This window comes from Aethalodelphis obliquidens, unplaced genomic scaffold (assembly GCF_003676395.1).
Source record: "Aethalodelphis obliquidens isolate GAN/ISIS:26980383/991018 unplaced genomic scaffold, ASM367639v1 scaffold1, whole genome shotgun sequence".
Classification (NCBI taxonomy): domain Eukaryota; kingdom Metazoa; phylum Chordata; class Mammalia; order Artiodactyla; family Delphinidae; genus Aethalodelphis; species Aethalodelphis obliquidens.
Window position 1 is genome coordinate 59,621,070 of NW_020837945.1, and position 21,933 is coordinate 59,643,002.

General features: G+C 37.7%; 1 protein-coding gene across 5 annotated transcripts in view; it reads right to left on the bottom strand.

The window, feature by feature from the left end:
* Positions 1–21,933, bottom strand: part of SPICE1 (spindle and centriole associated protein 1) — a 62,709-nt gene that overhangs the window by 13,131 nt on the left and 27,645 nt on the right. For 4 of the 5 annotated variants that reach the window (XR_003432506.1, XM_027104893.1, XM_027104885.1 and 1 more), the window contains 6 exons: positions 17,845–17,987; positions 17,496–17,633; positions 16,878–17,143; positions 6,043–6,174; positions 2,625–2,766; positions 1,235–1,459 (listed from right to left, as the gene is read on the bottom strand). Coding sequence is in view for 4 of the 5 variants with exons in the window: in XM_027104893.1 (XP_026960694.1) it covers positions 1,235–1,459; positions 2,625–2,766; positions 6,043–6,174; positions 16,878–17,143; positions 17,496–17,633; positions 17,845–17,987 (1,046 nt within the window). In the remaining variant the exon portion in view is untranslated. The remainder of the gene's footprint in view (positions 1–1,234; positions 1,460–2,624; positions 2,767–6,042; positions 6,175–16,877; positions 17,144–17,495; positions 17,634–17,844; positions 17,988–21,933) is intronic. The other variant, XM_027104898.1, reaches the window with a different exon arrangement.

Here is a 21,933-nt window from a genome sequence, read left to right on the forward strand (position 1 = left end):
TACTAGACCTCTAAAGAGGAAATATCAAATCACAGCACTGTAGAGCTGGAAGGACATTAAAGATAAAGGAAAAGACTCTCATTTGAGAGACAGGAAAACTAAAGTCCAGGAGAGGTATCTTAGCCCCATGACGACAGCTAGTCACTGGACCGGCAGGCCAAGACTCCAGCACTTTTGACCCTCAGCCTAGCGCTGTCCCCCTGCACCACACAGATCTGACAAACTCTACATTTGCATTGTAAATGCTAAAACAAATTTTATAACAGCAAGGATTTGTCATTTTCTTTAACCTCTTATGGTCTTTTCACGTCCTCTAAGGGAAACGAAGTGCAGAAAATCTGACAAATTCTGTACGTCCTAATGACAATAAAAATTATTCTTCTGTTCCTCTACATAAAAATATAAACACTCTTTTTAAAGAAAGAAAAAATTAGGCAAATCAGGGCTGAATAACATTTTTCTAAAAACTTTGGAGGAACATCTAAGGTAGTTTTTTTGATTGAAGAACTCTTCTGAAAATGAAATGAAAGTTATAGCTCCAGAAAAATGTACATGTGGACAAATAAACATAATTTTCCAAACAGTGAAGGAGTCCATGGAACATCTGAAGACCATCCATGAGCTCCAAGTTTTAAGAATCTATGAGCGAAGGATTAATAATAAATTTTTAAAATATTATTCAAAGTTCTCTTTATATATGCTGCAAAAGTAATTCTAAAGCTACTTTTAATTATACATAGGCTTTCATTATAAAATTCTCCAAGCTGACTGAGCTAAAAACTTTTTCTAAAAAAGAGGTTAATAATCAGATCTGACTTACAAAATCCTCTAAGTCACAGTTCCTGTCTTTCCTTGGTTAAACTTTCCTTACTCTCCGAAGTACAATCTCCCCTTGTTTCTTACCCCTTCCTGTGCCCCTGGACCATAGACACAAATGGGATTCCCCTTACTCTGCATTTTATTGCTGAGGACTTTGGTCCTTTGATCTGAGTTCAATTAATATTTACAATGTCTGATGGAACAGATACATAATGAAATTCACTGTCACATTTCACCATAAGTGTAATACACATGATATAAACCACCCTGAAAGACCCTCCTTCAGCTTAAAGATTAGGTATGGTAATCAGTATCTTTTAAAATTCTGTTTATCAGGGAAAAATGAACACAATATTTTACATATATGAAGCATAAAAAAACAGCTGCCTTATAGCTTTAAAAGAAGCCTGCTTACCATCCTGCAAAGGACAGAATTCTGAGTTGCTCTTCTGCCTGGGTGGTGTTAACAATACCGCTGGCTCAAATATATGCCCTGGAAAATTGCTGGCCAGATTCCTGCTTTCTGGAGGGTTTGGCACCTGAGACAGTTTAACAGGCAAATCTTCCTGTGGCAATTCAACCACATCTTCCCCTCTGAACATCAATGGCACGGAGACATTAGCATTTACAGCTGGACCCTCTGAAGAAGATGAGAGGCTATGAGTACTCAAAGGAATTATGAGCACATTTCAGGTGTTTATACTTAGATGCATTTCCACAGAGGGCAAAATCACGGGGCCTCGGGAGCCTTCACTTTCTAGTCCATATGCTCATTTAGCAGTCCCTCACAGGCAAAGCTCCTGGGGGGCCAGCACTGGGAAGGAGTGGCTGTTTTTGAGAAAAGCACTGCCCTTGAAGACCCACCCTCACCATTGAGTTTATCTCCTGCAAGTTAAATTTTAGAGTCAGCCACTTAGAATCCCTTCTAAGAAAATGCGCCTAGGGCTTCCCTGGTGGTGCAGTGGTTGAGGGTCTGCCTGCCGATGCAGGGGACACGGGTTCATGCCCCGGTCCGGGAAGATCCCACATGCTGCAGAGTGGCTGGGCCCGTGAGCCATGGCCGCTGAGCCTGCGTGTCCGGAGCCTGTGCTCCACAACGGGAGAGGCCGCAACAGTGAGAGGCCCGCGTACCGCAAAAAAAAAAAAAAAAAAGAAAGAAAATGCGCCTAAATACATAAAACTCTTTCCACACAGAGACACTCATCAAAATTATTACTTAGAAGTAAAAACTCCTAAATGTCCTATTCAGCCTATGGCATACAATGATGGCACATGAGGTGAAAAAAAGGTTTTCAAAGCATCACCACAAATGAACTAAAGTCATGAATTTCTGAAAGTCAGTATTTTTTTTTCTTTCCATGACCATCCCGTCCTCTTCTGAACCTGGGGCACCATAATGAAAGGTGCTGGTATTAAATTCCCACATGTCTAGGAGGCTAGTTCTTCTACTTTCTATTTGTGTGACTTTGCTAAGTTACCAACACTTTCTCTAAGCCTTAGTTTTCTCATCTAAAAAATGGGGGGTAACAATGACACCTACCTCATAAAACTGAGTGAAGAACTCTTGAAAATTAAATGAAAGCTATATTATGAGGATTAAACGAGATAATACATGTAAAACACTGTAAAAGTACTTGGCATAGAGCAAGTATCCAATAAATATTAGTTGGAAGTAGCAGTGGCAAATGTAATAGTGTTAATGCTGTTTATGCATAAACAGCCAATAATTACATACAAGTTTACAGTTTTTTTTTCTCTATAAGTATTTTAATCCCAATCTGGGATAATAAGACTATTCCACTCACCTAGACTGTCCATATTTCTACTTGTGGCTCCCCTTTCTAATGTCTGACTTTCTTTGTTATTTATCACAGGACAGTTCTTAATGGCATGTGTGAGTGATATAAGCTGCTCATCTGTTGTGATCATGTACTGCTGAAGTCTTGCCTAGAGAAGAACGAACAAAATAATATCATTGGCATATCAGACAACAAATCATCACCTAGGTATGTATAACTATATCATTTCAGACTTTCAAATACTAAAACAATGCATTCATTAAAACATATAATTATAAATATTTTTAAAATTCCATGATAGAACAATGGTCTAATAAATCACGGAATATTATTAATTAATAAATACACTGCTACAACGATAAGAATTAACCTTTTCATAGGGCTTTCAATTTACAAAATCTCTTTATATAGATGATACACTACTGACTCTCGAGCTACCCTGAGAGATACATCAAGTGGAGGAAACTCAACAGAATATTATATAGACATTTAAACTGATAAACATGAGCATTATAAAAATTTATGGTAATGTATATAAAATAGTGTTAAAAGACTACATATATATATACATATATATCTATATATGTATATATATCTATACCACATATGTATATATATTACAGTTGACACTTGAACACAGGAATTAGGGGCATCAACCCTCTGCACAGTGAAAATTCATGTATAACTTTACAGTTGGCCCTCCATATTTGAGGTCCTGCATCTGTGGATTCAACCAACCACAGATTGCATAGTACTGTAGTACATATTTATTGAAAAAAATTCATGTATAAGTGAACCAGCACAGTTCAAACTAGTGTTGTTCAAGGGCCAATGGTATATACACAAACAGACATAGATATCTCCAAGATGAATAGACATTAGATGAAAATCAGATGTGGTCAGAAGTCAGAAATATTATTAGTAGGACTGCTGAATGAAGTATACTAAACATTTTTATATCCGCCCAAATTTTTCCCAAATTCCACACTCATATATCTAGTGGCCTACTCAACATCTCCACCAGGAACTCACATAGGCTTTTCAAACTTAAAATATACAAAACCAAACTCCTCCTGAACATCCCCACCTCATCAATAAAAACTCCATCCTTCTAACTGCTCAGGCCAAAACTCCTGACTCTTCTCTCACATCTTCCCCTTCACCCCATATCGTATCCATTGGCACATTCTACTGGTTGACTTCAAAATATATTAAGGGGCTTCCCTGGTGGCGCAGTGGTTAAGAATCCACCTGTCAATGCAGGGGACATTGCCTACAAGCTTAAAGTGTTTACAGATTCAACATCAGGTCAAGATACATTCCTTCTGATGATGTCATATCTTCGTGAGGCTGAGTTTTCATTAGTTGCTGTGCTAAAAAGCAACACTGCATAAAAATGATTGTGAATAGGAAATAAGACTGATGGTGTCCAATATGATTCTAAGCTATGAGAAGCTGTACAATGTTTCATGTACAACATGTATACATATTCCATTAGTAAATAACTGGTTATTTAATCATGATAAAAATAAGACTTTTTCTATCAATTTACATGTATTATTTTTTTCACACAGCATCCAAGCTGTTAAGACATAAATGCTTATTAAGTTGTTTGAACCTAACTACTTAATAAATGGAACTGTTGGGTATTTCTTTGGTCTAGGAGTGTCCTGAGGCACTAAGGGCTTGAATGGAGCTAGGGCAGTGATCTCTGATCTAATCTCAACACGACAGCCTAGAGTGATTCTCTTAAAACTTAAGTCAGATCACATCTCTTCTCTATCCAAAACCCTTCAGTGGTTTCCCATCTCATTCAGAACAAAAGCCCAAGTCCTCACTCAGCCTGCAGGGCCCCATGTGATCTGGCTTCCCTGATCTTGTCTCCTCCTGCGCTCCCTCTGCCACATCCCACTCCCGCCACCCTGGTCTCCTTGATGGCTTTGAGCTCAATAGCCATGCTCCCACCTCAGGACCTTTACCCTTGCTGTTCCTCTGCCTCGAGTGCTCTTCCTTCAGCTATCAGCATCCTCGCTTCCTCACCTCCTTCAGGCCTTTACTCAATGTCACCTCCTCAGACAGACATGGGCCATCCTATTTATACCTTCCCACCTTGGGCACTTCCTATGCCTCTTACCTGCTTTATTTTTCTTTATAGTACATAATAACCATCTAACTTACAATATACTTCACTATTTGGGGGTGTGTTTATTTAGAATATAAGCTCCTTGAGGGCCAAGATTTTTTTTTCGTTCATTACTGTATTTCCTGCACCTAGAACAGTTCCAGGCCCACAGTAAGTGCTCAATAAAGATTTGTTGAACATATTAGTATACTTGAAAAGTGTACTATCTTCCTAAGAGAATTGAAATATATGTTCACACAAATACTTGTACATGAATGTCCATAGCAGCATTATTAATTCATTACACACAAAAAGTGGAAACAACTCAAATGTCCTTCAACTGATGAATGGATAAGCAAAATGTGGTAGAGCATATATTTAGAATATTATTGGGCAATAAAGAGGAATGTAGTACTGATACATGTGACAACATGGATGAACCCTGAAAACACTATGTTGTGTGAAAGAAGCCAGATACCAAACACCACATATTGCATGATTCCACTTATATAAAATATCCAGATTAGGCAAATCTATAAAAACATAAAGTATATTTGTGGTTACCAGGGGTTGAGGGGAAGAGAGAATGGAGAGTGAATGCTAATTAGTATGGGGTTTCTCTTTGGGTTAATGAAAATACTCTGGACTTATCTAATGGTGCTGGTACACAACTCCATGAATATACTAAGAAACCACTGAATTGCACACTTTAAAAGGGTGAGTTAAATGGTATGTGAACTATACATCAATAAAAAAAATTGCATGTGTTATATCTAATGTCCATTGACACAAACATAACTTGTCTACTAACTACTGATTTTCTAGTCTCTTTTGGCTGTTAAGTAAAGGTAATAATAACCACTATTTGAGAACAAAAAGATGAATAAAGATACTGAAGATACTATAAACAACTTTAAACAGCGTATGTTATAGGAGGGTTCCTCAAAGGGTATCCTCTGCTATTTTGAGATGAAAAGTAGCTATCATAACACTCATTTCATATTTTGGATAAACTATTATAATATTGGTAGTTATCATTTAAATGTAGATTCTGTCTTCCCCAATAAATAGTAAGTTTCTTAAAGACAGTAGCCTTATTCTACACTATCTGTAGTCCAAGTTTCTACTATACTACCTCCAATATAATAAATGTGCCATAAAAGTTACTCTTGATGATAATAAAGAAGCAGTAAGTAATCATGCCAGCACAAGTAAATCAAAGGCAAAGAAGAGAATCTCATACATCCATAAAAATGCTTTATACTACTAAACACAGAAAAGTTTGGGATCTCATCTAAGTACCTGGGCAGCAGTATTTTCTTCTCTAAGGAGAAGAACTTCAGCTGTCAGAGCATCAATCAGCTCTCGATGATCGCCTAATGCTTGTTCCAGTTGCTGCCTTGTCTCTACTTCTTTACGCAGTTGGAGCTCACTCTACAAAAAAAATGTCAAATAAACTCCCATCCATAGCATCACATGTTGAAAACCAGAAGTTTCTACTCAAAGCTGTCAAAGAAGAGAATACTTACAAAGTACATATTATGTGACAGTAATGAAAATTAAATATTTTTATTAAAAGGTTTATAGTTGATTATAATGTGCTGCTTTATCCTCTTCCCTTCTTTAAATATAACACAATGAACAGAATGGTATGTAGAATTAAACAACTACAATTTTTATAGAAGAGAGTGGAAGGAAGTACAAATACATGTTGCTTGAATGTATGTAGGCCATCTCCAGAAGGGCACACTGGTATCTGCTAATGATAGCTGGCTACAAGGAAGGAAACAGGTTAAATGGAAGTTAGGGGTGGGAATTAGATTTTTCATCGTATATTCTTCTGTATCTTTGAATTTCATACCATGTAAATGTATCACCAATTCAAAAATTAAGTTTGTTAAAATATAATTAAAAATAAAAAATAGGTTTAAATGATTTAGCTTTGTAAAGCAAGTGATTAACTAAAAAGTACATGCTTCTAAGCCTGTAATACATTCAGAGAGCCAAAAGTACATTCCTAGAGATTCCTAACTTCTGGGTAGAAGAATGGTAAGACTATCACAAGTCTGACAGTATAATAAATCTTTAAAAAGCAAATTTAGATAGATCTCTACAAGATGGTGGAGTAGAAGGACCTGAGCTCACCTCCTCTCATGAAAACACCAAAATCACAGCTAACTACTAAACAACCATTGACAAAAAAGGACTGGAACCTACCAAAAAAGATCTTCTACTTCCCAAGATAAATAAGAATCCATGAGACAGTAGGAGGGGCACATTCACGACACAGTCAGATCCCATACCTGCCGGGTGGGCAACTCACAAACTGGAAAATAATTATATTGCAGAAGTTCTCCCACAGGAGTGAGAGTTCTGGGCCCAGGTCAGGCTCCCTGGTCTGGGGGTCTGGCACTGGGAGGAGGAACCCCCAGAGCATTTGGCTTTGAAAACCAGGGGGGCTTGATCACAGGAACTCCACAGGACTGAGGGAAACAGAAACGCCACTCTTGGAGGGTACACACAAGGTCTCGTGTACACCAGGACCCAGGGGAAAAAGCAGTGACTGCAGAGGAGCCTGCGCCAGACCTACGTCCTGGTCTTGGAGAGTCTCCTGGGGAGGTGGGGGGCAGCTGTGCCTCACTGCGGGAACAAGGACAAGGACACTGGTGGCAGAGGTACTGGGTAATCATTGGCATGAGCTGTCCTGGAGGCTGCCATTTTGATGCCAAGACCTGGCCCCACCCAACAGCCTGAAGGCTCCAGTGATGGGATGCCTCAGGCCAAACAACCCACAGGGCAGGAACACAGCCTGATCCATCAGCAGACAGGCTGCTTAAAGTCTTCCTGAGCCCACAGCCACCTCTAAACACACCCCTTGACATGGCCCTGTCCACGAGACAGACAAGACCCCACCAGTGGTCAGCACCAGTCCCTCCTACCAGGAAGCCTGCACAAGCCTCTTAGATCAGTTTCATCCACCAGCAGACAGACACAAGAAGCAAGACAAACTATAATCCTGCAGCCTGTGGGATCGCAAACACAGAAAGTCAGACAAAATGAGACAACAGAGGAATATGTTCCAGACAAAGGAACAACATAAAACCCCAGAAGAACAACTAAATGAAGTGGAGATAGGCAGTCTACCTGAAAAAGAATTCAGAGTAATGACAGTAAAGATGATCCAAGATCTCAGAAAAAGAATGGATGCACAGATCGAGAAGATACAAGGAACGTTTAAGAGCTAGAAGATATAAAGAACAAACAAAAAGAGATAAACAATGCAATAACTGAAATGAAAAATACACTAGAAGGAATCCACTGAAGAATAAATGAGGCAGAAGAATGGATAAGTGAGCTGGAAGACAGAATGGTGGAAATCACTGCCGCAGAACAGAATAAAGAAAAAAGAATGAAAAGAATGGGGACAGCCTAAGAGACTTCTGGGACAACATTAAACGCACCAACATTTGCATTTTAGGAGTCCCAGAAGGAGAAGAGAGACAGAAAGGGCCTGAGAAAATACGTGAAGAGATAATATCCGAAAACTTCCCTAACATGGGAAAGGAAACAGTCATCCAAGTCCAGGAAGCACAGAGAGTCTCATACAGGATAAACCCAAGGAGGAACATGCTAAGACACATGTTAACACATTACTGACCAGGGGCTTTTTGCAGAAGCTAATGATGGTGGCTGGCAATTTGTTATGTAAGTGAATATGGAAACACTAGCATTTGAGTAAATACTGACAACTTTTTTTTGCACTTAATGTATTTATTTGAAACTTTGTACATGTCTTACTAAAGCATTCTAATATTTTGTTAAGAGTGTCATAGGCAGTATAGCAGGCACCTCTGTGCAGGGGAACAGAACATCTATTACAAACATACTGTGTTTCACTGTGCTTTCCCCTGAAAGAGCAGATGCTACACTTTCTGGCGGCACTTCTTTTTAGTCCTGTGGGTATTATTTCCTCTAGAATATGTTTTTATTTTACCTGATAGTTGACAAGGTGGATCTTTGCAGGGGGCTCTTTTGGAAATGCCACAAGAAGGACCAGGTGCGGGACTACCACTACATTCACCAGAATGGTCAGTTACCCATTGTCTAGCTAATAAAAATTACTTGTAAGTCATTTTATTCTGTGCATTAAGGCTACAATAAATTTTAAACACATTGAATAAACTGCAATTACTCAAAAGAACCCCAGTTTCTTATACCATTTTAGAGTTTTCCAGAGGACACTGAAGTTGGACAGATTTGATCAGATCAATCAACTCCTTTCATATATTTATTATACTCTATATACAAGTGGGCTTAGTTATCTGATGGCCAGTCCTCCTGTCTTCTTTTCCTGTAGATGCTATGGAGGCGTCATGAATAGTTGTCACCATGCGGACTAGCCTCTTGTCTTTCCAAATAAGAAGAATCACTTCTCTCTTCTGTAAGAATGTCATTTCTCCCATCTGTAGATTTTTAGATTTCTCCTTTAATTGGTTTAATAGACCACAATTCTCTCTTATAGTCCCACAAACTCTGGTTTTATTTTTCAACAATATTTCAGATGTGGACACAGCTGTAATAACTGTCTTTGTAAATATGGTGCCATGAACCAAGATAAGGTTGTAGGACCAATAATATTGTTTCTTGCAGTTTCTTTCCTTCACCCATGTAAATCTCAAGACTGCATGTATATCCAGTTTCACTTTTGCTAACCATCCTGACCCAAATTCCATATTTTGTAAGTTTTCTGGGATTATAGGTTTGTTTTTTTTTTTGCGGTAAGCGGGCCTCTCACTGTTGTGGCCTCTCCCGTTGCGGAGCACAGGCTCCGGATGCGCAGGCTCAGCAGGCCCAGCCACTCTGCGGCATGTGGGATCTTCCCACAAACCCATGTCCCCTGCATCGGCAGGCGGACTCTCAACCACTGCACCACCAGGGAAGCCCGGACTATAGGTTTTGAATCTGAGTCGTCCTCTCCACTTTATCTTTGCCTCCTCAAGTGATAGCTCTTGTTTGGGTACATAGATCGATTGAAATTTTCATAGAAAACAATCCAAAAGAGATTTAACTTTTGAAATTCTGTCTGCAGGACGTGGAGTTTCCAAGTTATCATTAAAGTGAAGAAATGTCATTATTTGTTTGAACCTTCTTCTCGTCAAAATCTTTGGAAAGATAGGTGTTTCAAGCAAGGGGTCAGTCGACCAATATTCTTTCCAGTGTGACTTTCTTATTTGTTCCATCAAAATTATTAATCCAAGAAACTTCTTCATGTCACTATTGCTTACATCAGTCCATTTTAAAGCCTTATCATACTTTTTATGATTTTTCATTCTGTTGGTGATACAAGTTTGTTTGAGAAGCAACCAACTTGAAACAGTCGTTACCAAAAATTAATTCTGCTATTTCACTAACACTTTGTGGGTTATTACATTCAATAGTTACAGCTGACACACCCGTAAAGTCTTCTAATTTTTGTGAAATGTTGCCTTCAACCCACTCTTCTGTAGAAGCAAAGAAGCATTATCCAGCAGTGTGAGTTTCATTTTCATTTTCTGTATCAGAATCAATCACTAAGGTTTTTTGTCTTTTTGTTGGTCTAATATTCACATCTGCTGAATCAGAACTATATTCTGAAGAACTATCATCTCCTGAGACACTAGTATATATGTCACTAGAAGAATCAGAGAAAGCATCTGCATAAAATTCACTGAAAAATTCTTCTTCACTCAAAATTTCATGATGCATAATTTTTGAAGATTTTACGATAATAAACTTGCATTTATAATTTACACAATGTTGGAACAAAAACCTAATGGAGCAAAACGTGAATAATAATGACAATCGCAAGTTGTATAATGAACCCTTGATCAATTTTAAGCCCTAACAACTTCACACGGTGATATTAATTGTATCACTTTCTAAAAATGTACTGATACGTCTCTGGTCAATAACGTTCAGGTAACAAAAGATGTATTAATACATTGCCCGTCAATAAGTTGTTAATCAAATTGACAAAAATTAAAGACAGAGAAAATATTAAAAGCAACAAGGGAAAATCAACAAATAACGTACAAGGGAATCCCCATAACGTTATCAGCTGATTTTTCAGCAGAAACTCTGAGGCCAGAAGGGAGTGGCAAGATATACTTAAAGTGATAAAAGGGAAAAACCTACCACCAAGAATACTCTACCCAGCAAGGCTCTCATTCCAACTCGATGGAGAAATCAAAAGGTTTACAGACAAGCAAAAGTTAAGAGAATTCAGCACCACCAAACCAGCTTTACAACAAATGCTAAAGGAACTTCTCTAGGGGGAAAAGAAAAGCCCACGACAAGAAATGAGAAAATTACAAATGGGAAAATTAACTGGTAAAGGCAAACATACAGTAAAGGTAGGAAATCATCCATACACAAATATGATATCAAAATCAACAATCGTGAGGACAGTACAAATGCAGGATATTGGAAATGCATTTGAAATTAAGAGACCAACAACTTAAAACAATATTGTATATATATAGACTGCTATATCAAAACCTCATGATAACCACAAACCAAAAATCTACAATAGATATACAGACCAAAAAGGAAAAAGAATCCAAATACAACAACAAAGATAATCAAATCACAAGAAAAGAGAACAAAAGAGGAAGGGAAGAAATAAGACCTATGAAAACAATCCCAAAATAATTTTTAAAATGGCAATAAGAAAATACATATTGGTAATTACCTTAAATGTAAATGGATTAAAGGCTCCAACCAAAAGACACAGACTGGCTGAATGGATACAGAAACAAGACCCATACATATACTGTCTACAACAGACCCACTTCAGACCTAGGGACACATACAGACTGAAAGATATTCCATACAAATGGAAATTAAAACAAAGCTGTAGTAGCAATACTCATATCAGACAAAATAGACTTTAAAATAAAGCCTGTTACCAGAGACAAAGAAGGACACTACATAATGATCAAGGGATCAATCCAAGAAGATATAACAATTGTAAATATACATGCACCCAGCATAGGAGCACCTCAGTATATAAGGCAAATGCTAACAGCCATAAAAGGAGAAATCTACAGTAACACAATAAGAGTGGGGGACTTTAATACTCCACTTACATCAGTAGACAGATCATCCAGACAAGAAAGTCAATGAGGAAACACAGGCCTTAAATTATACATTATACCAAATGTACTTAATTGATATTTATAGAACATTCCACCCGAAAGCAGCAGAATACACATTCTTCTCAAGTACACACAGAACATGCTTCAGGATAGATCACATAGTGGGCCATAAAGAAAGCCTCAATAATCTAAGAAAACTGAAAACATATCAAGCATCTTTTCTAACCACAACACTATGAGATTAGAAATCAACTACGAGAAAAAAACTGTAAAAACCACAAACACGAGAGAGTGGCATGGACATATATACACTACCAAATGTAAAATAGATAGCTAGTGGGAAGCAGCAGCATAGCACAGGGAGATCAGCTCGGTGCTTTGTGTCCACCTAGAGGGGTGGGATAGGGAGGGTGGGAGGGAGATGCAAGAGAGAGGAGATATGGGGATATATGTATACGTATAGCTGATTCACTTGGTTATACAGCAGAAATTAACACACCATTGTAAAGCAGTTATACTCCAATAAAGATGTTAAAAAAAAAAAAACATGCCACCTTTTTGATCTGTGTACTCAACCAGGAAACAAAAACATGAGAGGTACATTCATCTAGCTGATAGGCTTCTGCAGTATCTCTTCAAGCCAGTAGGATCTGTGCCCTGCAGAACAATGTAGTCAGTATGTCTATAGGCCCTGATAAGCTTGAAAAATTATCCATACACTTTCTACATACAAGACTAACCAGAGCCAAGGGGAAAATCATGTCCCCACTTTGGTATTATCTGTCTGATAAGTTTAAATGGGAAAAATGCTTTTCAATTTTTTCCATAGTCATTGAAACTGATAGTTTAATCTAAATAGTAACGTTAACATCAGTGTGACATTCCAGAGCTACTCATGTAGTTTTAATTTCCCCCCCACTTTGGAGAAATGACCTTGCACTACTGTGTTAAAAAGCAAATAGCTGCTTCAATATTTACATCAAAGTGTTTGCTCAATACATTTCAGCATAATAATTACAAACAAGAAGAGAATGCAATTTTGCATATCATAAGTGTCTTCTGAAAGTCACTAAAAATCCTATATCAATCTAGACACTGATTATGTCCATTGTCTCTTTTATGTAATATTTATTTTCACAGAAATGCCTCAGGTGAATACAACTCTTTCCAGCTTGAGCTTTGTATTTTGGGAAATAATTCACAGAGTTCAGTGCTTCCAACTTTGATAGATTTATTGTCATGGCAGTGCCAAACATCTTTTTCTGATACTTGCTTACACAGAGAGACTCAATGGGCCAAGTGATGAGAACCAGAAGTTTAGTGCAGGTGCTTGTCCTAGTTTACACATATTTGGTATTGAACTCCTGGTAATAATGTTTACTTGCATGATGCATTATTGTTTTTCAGAGAGCTACCATATCCATTTCTCTTTGTTACAGAACTGTGGCTGTAATTTCTGAATTACTCCAAAGGTGTCCTGCTTGAGAATGTGTGCACTATCACTCCTGCTAGAACTGCACATCTTCGGACATTGTTATTGCTTCTAGGTAAAATAATAGGGAGAGGAGATATGTTTAGGTGTAAGAATTGAAGAAATATGTTCTACTTAACAAAGATCTCATCAGCAGTCCAGTGGAAAACAGTGATTACATTTAGTGAAAATTCTTCCCCAGGTGGAGCTTCTGGACCTAATGAAGGTGGACGTATTTTTCACTCCTTGCTTTTTCTCAGAGAAAGCAAAACCATTATTCCTTGCAATGATGTGGGGAAAGAACAGTGGGAGCTCTGCTCTCCTACAATGAGTCCACCATGCAGAACCTGGATAGGTTCAGTATGTTAATCCATTTGTGTCATTCCTTTGTTGAGGACAGGTCAAGGATTTCCCTTTGCCTGCAGAGTAAGTAATATTTATGGTTCTTTGCATGGCCCATAAAAAAATCCTAAAGATGCTACCAGAAAACTACTAGAGCAATCCATGAATTCAGTAAAGTTGCAGAATACAAAATTAATACAGAAATCTGTTGCATTTCTATACACTAACAACAAAAAATCAGCAAGAGAAATTAAGGAAACAATCCCATTTACTATCATATCAAAAAGAATAAAATACCTAGTAATAAACCTACCTAAGCAAAAGACCTGTACTCCTAAAACTATAAGATGCTGATGAAAGAAATCGAAGAAGACACAAACAGGTGAAAAGATATACCATGTTCTTGGCTTGGAAGAATCAATATTGTAAAAATGACTACACTACCCAAGGTAATCTACCAATTCAATGCAATCCCTATCAAATTACCAATGGCATTTTTTGCAGATCTAGAACCAAAAAAATCTTAAAGTTTGCATGGAAACACAAAAGACCCTGAATAGCTAAAGCAATCTTGAGAAAGAAAAATGGAGCTTGAGGAATCAGGCTCCCTGACTTCAGACTATACTATAAAGCTACAGTAATCAAAACAGTATGGTACTGGCACAAAGATAGACTTATAGATCAATGGAACAGGATAGAAAGCCCAGAAATATACCCACACACCCATGGTCAATCAATCTATGACAAAGGAAGCAAAATTATACAGTGGAGAAAAGACAGACTCTTCAATAAGTGGTGCTGGGAAAACTGGACAGCTACATGTAAAAGAATGAAATTAGAACATTCTCTAACACCATACACAAAAATAAATTCAAAATCGATTAGAGACCTTAATGTAAGACCGGATACTATAAAACTCTTAGAGGAAAACTTAGGCAGAACAGTATTTGACATAAATCGCAGCACTATCTTTTTGGATCCACCTCCTAGAGTAATGAAAATAAAAACAAACAAATGGGATCTAATTAAACTTAAAAGCTTTTGCACAGCAAAGAAAACAACAAGCAAAACAAAAAGACAACCCTCTGAATGGGAGAAAGTATTTGCAAATGATGTGACCAACAGGGGATTTATCTCCAAAATATATTATATAAACAGCTCATGCAGGTCAATATCAAAAAAACAAACAACCCAATCAGAAAATGGGCAGAAGACCTAAATAGACATTTCTCCAAAGAAGACATACAGATGGCCAAAAAGCACAAGATGCTCAACATCACTAATTATTAGAGAAATGTAAATCAAAACTATAATGAGGTATCACCTCACACTTATCAGAACAGCCATCTTCAAAAAGTCTACAACCAATAAATACTGTAAAGGGTGTGGAGAAAAGTGAACCCTCCTACACTGTTGGTGGGAATGTAAATTGGTATGGCCACTACAGAGAACAGTATGGAGGTTCTTTAAAAAACTAAAAACAGAGCCACCAGATGATCCAGCAAGCCCATTCCTGGGCATATATCTGGAGAAAACCATACTTCGAAAAGAAACACACAACCCAATGTTCACTGTAGCACTATTTACAATAGGCAGGACATGGAAGCAACCTAAATGTTCATCAACAGATGAATGGATAAAGAAGATGTGGTATATATATACAATGGATTATTATTCAGCCATAAAAAAAGAATGAAATAATGTCCTTTGCAGCAACATGGATGGACCTAGAGATTATCATACTAAGTGAAGTAAGTCAGACAAAGATAAATATCATATGATAGCACTTATAGTGGAATCTAAAAAAAATGATACAAATGAACTCATTTACAAAACAGAAACGGACTAGCAGACTTAGAAAACAAACTATGGTTACCAAAGGGAAAAGGTTGGTGGAGGGGGGTGGGGGGGCTAGGGATAAATTAGGAGGTTGGGGTTAACATACACACACTACTATATATAAAATAGATAACCAACAAGACCTACTGTATAGCACATGAACTTATTTATAAAACAGAAACAGACTAGCAGACTTAGAAAACAAACTATGGTTACCAAAGGGGCAAGGTTGGCAGCGGGGGCTAGGGATAAATTAGGAGGTTGGGATTAACATATACACACTACTATATATAAAATAGATAATCAACAAGGACCTACTGTTTAGCACAGGGAACTCTACTCAACACTCTGTAATAAACTATATGGGAAAAGACTCTGAAAAAGAATAGACATATGTATATGTATAACTAAATCACTTTTCTGTACACTTGAAACTAACATAACATTGTAAATCAAATATACTCCAACATAAAAAATAAAATTAAAAAATATAAAACAGAAGTAAACATTTTAATTAATTTTTTAAAAAGAAAATTTAGGAAGACATCTCCAGAGAAATTGATACATGTAAATTAGGTTGGTGAATCAACTTTTTTTAAATGATAAAATTTCCTTAAACAGTTTTTGGTCATATTTGCTTAACAAATTTAAATATATAAAAAATAAATAACAGTTTAAATAGGCTTTTTAAAAAGGTATAATACATAACCATTTCTAATCCCACAGCATTCTGAGGACTGATTATTATTCACAAATGAATTAAAGATACAATTCTTTAAAGATGTAAAAACAAATAAATAAAAGATACAATTCTTGCTTGTCTTATAAATTACTTTTACAACAATAAAATGTCTCCCATTTCAAACACTGAAGCAAAGCCCAAGTTACCAGTGATACAAATAATATGAAGAATTTTCCTAATCTGTGTCTACAGATTACAGGCATACCACTCTCCAAACTGAACTGAAGTGGGAATAGCAAGCAGAGAAAAGCAGTAGAATGAGGACATGTTTAGTAGTTCTCATTAACCTGTAACTGCCAAACAGTAATATTAAGTATTAGCACAAGATATAATGTTATTTATAGCAGGTTTACCTAACTAATTATATTTTACTAAAGCTCATATTAAAATCAACATCACTTATCTGATGTTATCTGTATAAGGATGTAGAGGAAAATTAAGAGGATAAACCTTTACTACAGATCATCTAAAGCTGAGGTATTTTAAACAAAGCTATTCAAATTTGACTATACTTTATTTGGAGATTGCAATAATTCAAGTGTAGAGGGGAAAAACCTACCCATTTCTGCCATTAGTCTGGCAGAAGAGAAGACTCTAATAACCTCACCTCTTTAAGGTACCGAACCAGGCGACAGAGGGAGCTCACGAGCGACAGGGTGAAGCCGGTGAGACCCTGACTGTTCTGGAGCCCCCGGACCTCGCGTCCTGTCCACCGCTCATATTCTTCCATTTCATGTTCCACTTCATGTATCATGTGTTTGAGGACATCTAGGCTGGGGTTACTGCTATTCGGTAAGTCTGTGGAGGCTGTGCTGGCTGATAACACGCTATTCTTCTGTTTTGAAGGAGCACGCAAATCTGGTTTTCTTTTCACTGATAATGACAGAAGTCATTCTATGTTAAGACTGGGAAAAACTACAGTAGAAAAACGTTTGACTGTTGTTCACAATTTATAAAAGGTTTTTTATCGAAGTTATCATCATTTTCTCATAAAGAATCTACACTGTTTGAACCAGATTTACACTATCTATAATGAATGGATGAGAACCATCCTTCTAGAGTTACATGGAATAAAAGGAGGCATTGCCTGGCTACCATTCAACAAACTCTTACTTAGTAGGATCCAACTGGATGAGTTTAAGGGAAAAGACATGCACTAATAAACTAAGATAGCTGTGTCAAGTTGCACGTTTAATAACCCACTTTGTCAATTAAGAGACTGAACCTTTATTTAGCAGCTGCTTTTGCTTCCTTGAGTTCAGCACTTGTCTCACTACATAGCTTGAGTCTAGAGTCTCAGTAGATTCTTCCAGTTGAAGCCTCGTATGGATTCTCTTAACAGCATTGGTAGCATTCAGAGCAGCTAAAAGGGAGAATTTTTCCAGAAGTATCTCAAGTGAACAACAACAAAAAAATTTTAAGCATGTCAATCGACAGGTCAATGAGTATTTACTCAACCAGGCTAAGACAGTCAAAACTCAAGTAATGTTCCTTTAAAAAATTACTGTGCTTAAGAAAGAACATAATGAAGTAAGGTACTACTCTGGGAGAACTAATACAGTCAGGAGCCAAACCTTTTTGTTCTCCTGATGGAGAAGCAGATGATGGAGTTCCTGAAGAGGTTGTTATTTGTGATTGTGTTGCTGCTTTCTGCTGAATATCAGTCCATAGTTTATTAATTAACTCGGAATTATCTTCCGTTATTTTGTGGAGAAACCTATAAATTATGGGACAAGTTATATCAGAATTAATAAGTACTATCATTTAACTTGTTCAACTGTTTGCATGTTTGATTTGAAGAAACTTTTAATAATTCATAATCAAAGAGAAATATGTTTTGCTTTAACTTATAAGATAAAAATCTAAAATGCCAGTCTTCTCGGTATTAGAAGGAATCATTCCATCTCCCTCCCAGTTTCCTAGCTATGCTGGCTCCTAAACCAGGAGCGATTTGCCCTTTCTGAAGTTTTGTGCTATAGGTTATGTCCTCCTCTCTCTTTCTCTAGAGAAAGTACATGGTTTCTATGAAGGAGCTTGTCCTCAGAGCACAGTCTCTGCTCATCACTGAAGTAAAGTGACTGGAGCAGACTCTGCCCCTGTGTTTCAGGGAGGCGGGGAGAGGGAATGAGAAGAAGAGCTACAGTGTAGGGGGTGAGAGAGATAAGCCTTTTCCTGTAATCAGCTTTATCACTGATAAAGCTGATTTTTCAATCTTCAGTTGTCTGATTTCTTTGTCTATTCCCCAACTAGACTAATATTTAAAAGAGGTAGAGGGTCTAAAAGTGGAAACAACCCAAATGTCCACCAGCTGATGAATGGATAAGTAAAATGTGCTCTATCCACACAAAAGAATATTATTCAGCCATAAAAAGAACGAAGTGCTAACATGTTACAATATGGATAAAGCTTGAAGACATGTGACAGACCCCAGACACAAAATATCACGTGCTGCATGATTCTATACAGAGGAAATGTCCAAACAGGCAAATCCACAGAGATTTAAAACAAAAACAAAAAAACCCAGATTCATCTAGCAAATTAGATTGGACTGAAAGGTTTGGGAGAAAATAGGGTCTGACTATTTAAGAGCATAGGGCTTCTTTGAGGGTAACGAAAATGTTCTGAACTTGACTGTAGGTTGAACAATTCAATGAATATACTAAAAATCTGAAGATCTTTGAATATTATGCTTTAAATGGGTAGAGTGTATGGTATGTGAACTATAAACCAATAAAACTGTTATGGGAAAACAACAACAACAACGAGAGAGGAAAGGGGAAATCTTATTTAGTGGCTCTACAAACCTCAACCTAGAGGAGTTGCTTTAAAGCAACCTGCGGACAGCACATTGAACACTAGTTGCTATTAAGTTTAGTTAACAAAAGGCTGTAATGTGGTCCATTCACATTATGGCTAGTTATCAAAGCATCAGAAAGACTCCTCTGTAAGACAGTGTTAGTTAGGTCTAAGTCCAACCTTCAGGATAAGTCCTAAGAAAAGTGTCATAATGAGATTTCTGTACAAGTTGGGAAAATCCAAACCAGTTTGAACTCCCATTACCACCTCTAATGTTTATACTTTTAAGAATTAGGTTATATCAAATAACAACAACAAAATAAGACAATACTATCTATGGTAGGCTTAAGAATGGCCCTCCAAAAGATACTCATAACCTAATCCCTGGAACTTGTGAATGTTACCTTATCTGACTAAAAAGGGACTTTGCAGATGGATTAAGTTAAGGGTCTTGAAATAGGGAGATGATCCTGGACTACCCAAGTGGGCCCTGAATGCAATAATATGCATCCTTAAGAGAGAAGCAGAGGGAGGTTTTGACACACACAAGTGGAGAAGGTGATGTGAAGGTGAAGGCAGAGGCTGGAGTGATGTGGACACAAGCCAAAAACACACCACCAACCAGCAGAAGCTGGAAAACGTAAGGCGTGGATTATAACTTAGAGTATCCAGAGGGAATGTGGCAATACCAACACCTTCATTTCAGTCTAGTGAAACTGATTAAGGATTTCTGGCCTCTAGAACTGTGAGAGAATAAATTTCTGTTGCTTGAAGAATAAATGTAATTCTGTACAAGGTTAGTTATATTTAGGTTCTGAAAGAAAAAGTACTTAAAAGACGATACATATTTCCAGGTATTCCTAACAAAATGGTGACCAGCTAAATTTGAATTACTCTACACATCCTACAAAAAACTATACAGTGAAACAAGAAAAGCATATAACCCATACCTTCTATATTATTGGAAGACAGAGAATACTACTAACTTCAAACTACCTGTAGGTAGAAAAATAAGCATCAAATTCCAGCAAAGATATTTCTTGAGCTCCTGTAAGAAGCCTTTGCAAAGAATGGGGCAGTTCAAAATAACTGCACAGAGAAAAGGAAAGCTGAGAGCCTAATGGTGACAAAAATCACCTCTAGAAAGAAAAAGTCCACTCTAAGTATGTAAATACTTAAAAAAAAAAAAACAAAAAAAAAACCCTGGGCAATCATAACGCCACCAAGAAGTTTGTAGAACCCAAGGTGGTAGTCTTGGGAAGGCATCACTTCTTAAGGAGAAGAGAGTGAACATGAAGGGAGAGGTACCCTTTGGAGGCTGAGTGCTAAAGGAGAAAAGATGCAAAAGTCCTTCAAGACAAAAGAGAACCATGATATTGGAGAACAAGCCAACTTTAACCCACCAACGCTTTTTTTTTTTTTTTTAAAAAGGCTCTAAATAAGCTGTGCCTCACCATAATTGACAGAAGAATCACCTAAAACTCCCAAACCTCTCCACAAAATGTACAGTATAACAAAGGCAGTATATCAAAACAGAAAATTGAAATTGAAATATTTCAGCTAATGAAAATTCCTGCCCCCAACATGCAAAAAAAAGAAGAAAACTGGGCTTCCCTGGTGGCGCAGTGGTTGAGAGTCCGCCTGCCGATGCAGGGGACACGGGTTCGTGCCCTGGTCTGGGAAGATCCCACATGCCGCGGAGCGGCTGGGCCCATGAGCCATGGCTGCTGAGCCTGCGCGTCTGCAGCCTGTGCTCCGCAACGGGAAAGGCCACAACAGTGAGAGGCCCACGTACAGCAAAATAAAAAACACTCAAGAAAACAGGATTTGAAAGATGTTTCCTTAGCGTTAAAAAAAAAAAAGGGCTTCCCTGGTGGTGCAGTGGTTGAGAGTCCGCCTGCCGATGCAGGGGACACGGGTTCGTGCCCCGGTCCGGGAAGATCCCACATGCCGCGCAGCAGCTGGGCCCGTGAGCCACGGCCGCTGAGTCTGTGCATCCGGAGCCTGTGCTCCTCAACGAAAGAGGCCACAACAGTGAGAGGCCCACGTACCGCAAAAAAAAAAAAAAAATGGGCAGAAGACCTAAGTAGACATTCCTCCAAAAAAGACATATAGATGGCCAATAGGCACATGAGAAGAAGCTCATCATCGTTAATTATTAAATGCAAATCAAAACTACAATGAGGTACCACCTCACACCAGTCAGAATAGCCATCGTCAAAATTACACAAATAATATATGCTGGAAAGGGTGTGGATAAAAGGGAACCCTCTTACATTTTTGGTAGGAATGGAGATTGGTGCAGCCACTATGGAAAACAGTATGGAGATTCCTTAAAAAACTAAAAATAGAATTACCATATGATCCAGCAATCCCACTCTTGGGCAAATATCTGGACAAAACTATAATTTGAAAAGATACATGCACCTCTATGTTCACAGCAGCACTATTTACAATAGCCAAGATATGGAAGCAACCTAAATGTCCATTGACAGATGAATGGATAAAGAAGATGTGGCATCACACACATACACACACACACACACACACACACACACACACACACACACACACACACACAAGAATACTACTCAGCCATAGAAAAGAATGAAATAATGCCATTTGGAGCAACATGGATGGACCTAAAGATTATCATGCTAAGTAAAACAAGTCAAACTGAAAAAGACAAATATCATATGATATGTGGAATCTAAAATATGACATAAATGAACTTTCATGAAACAGAAACAGACTCGTAGTTGCCAAACAGGAGGGAAGGGGAGGGAGCGATGGACTGGGAGTTTGGGATTAGCAGATGCAAACTATTATATACAGAATGGATAAACAACAAGGTCCCACTGTATAGC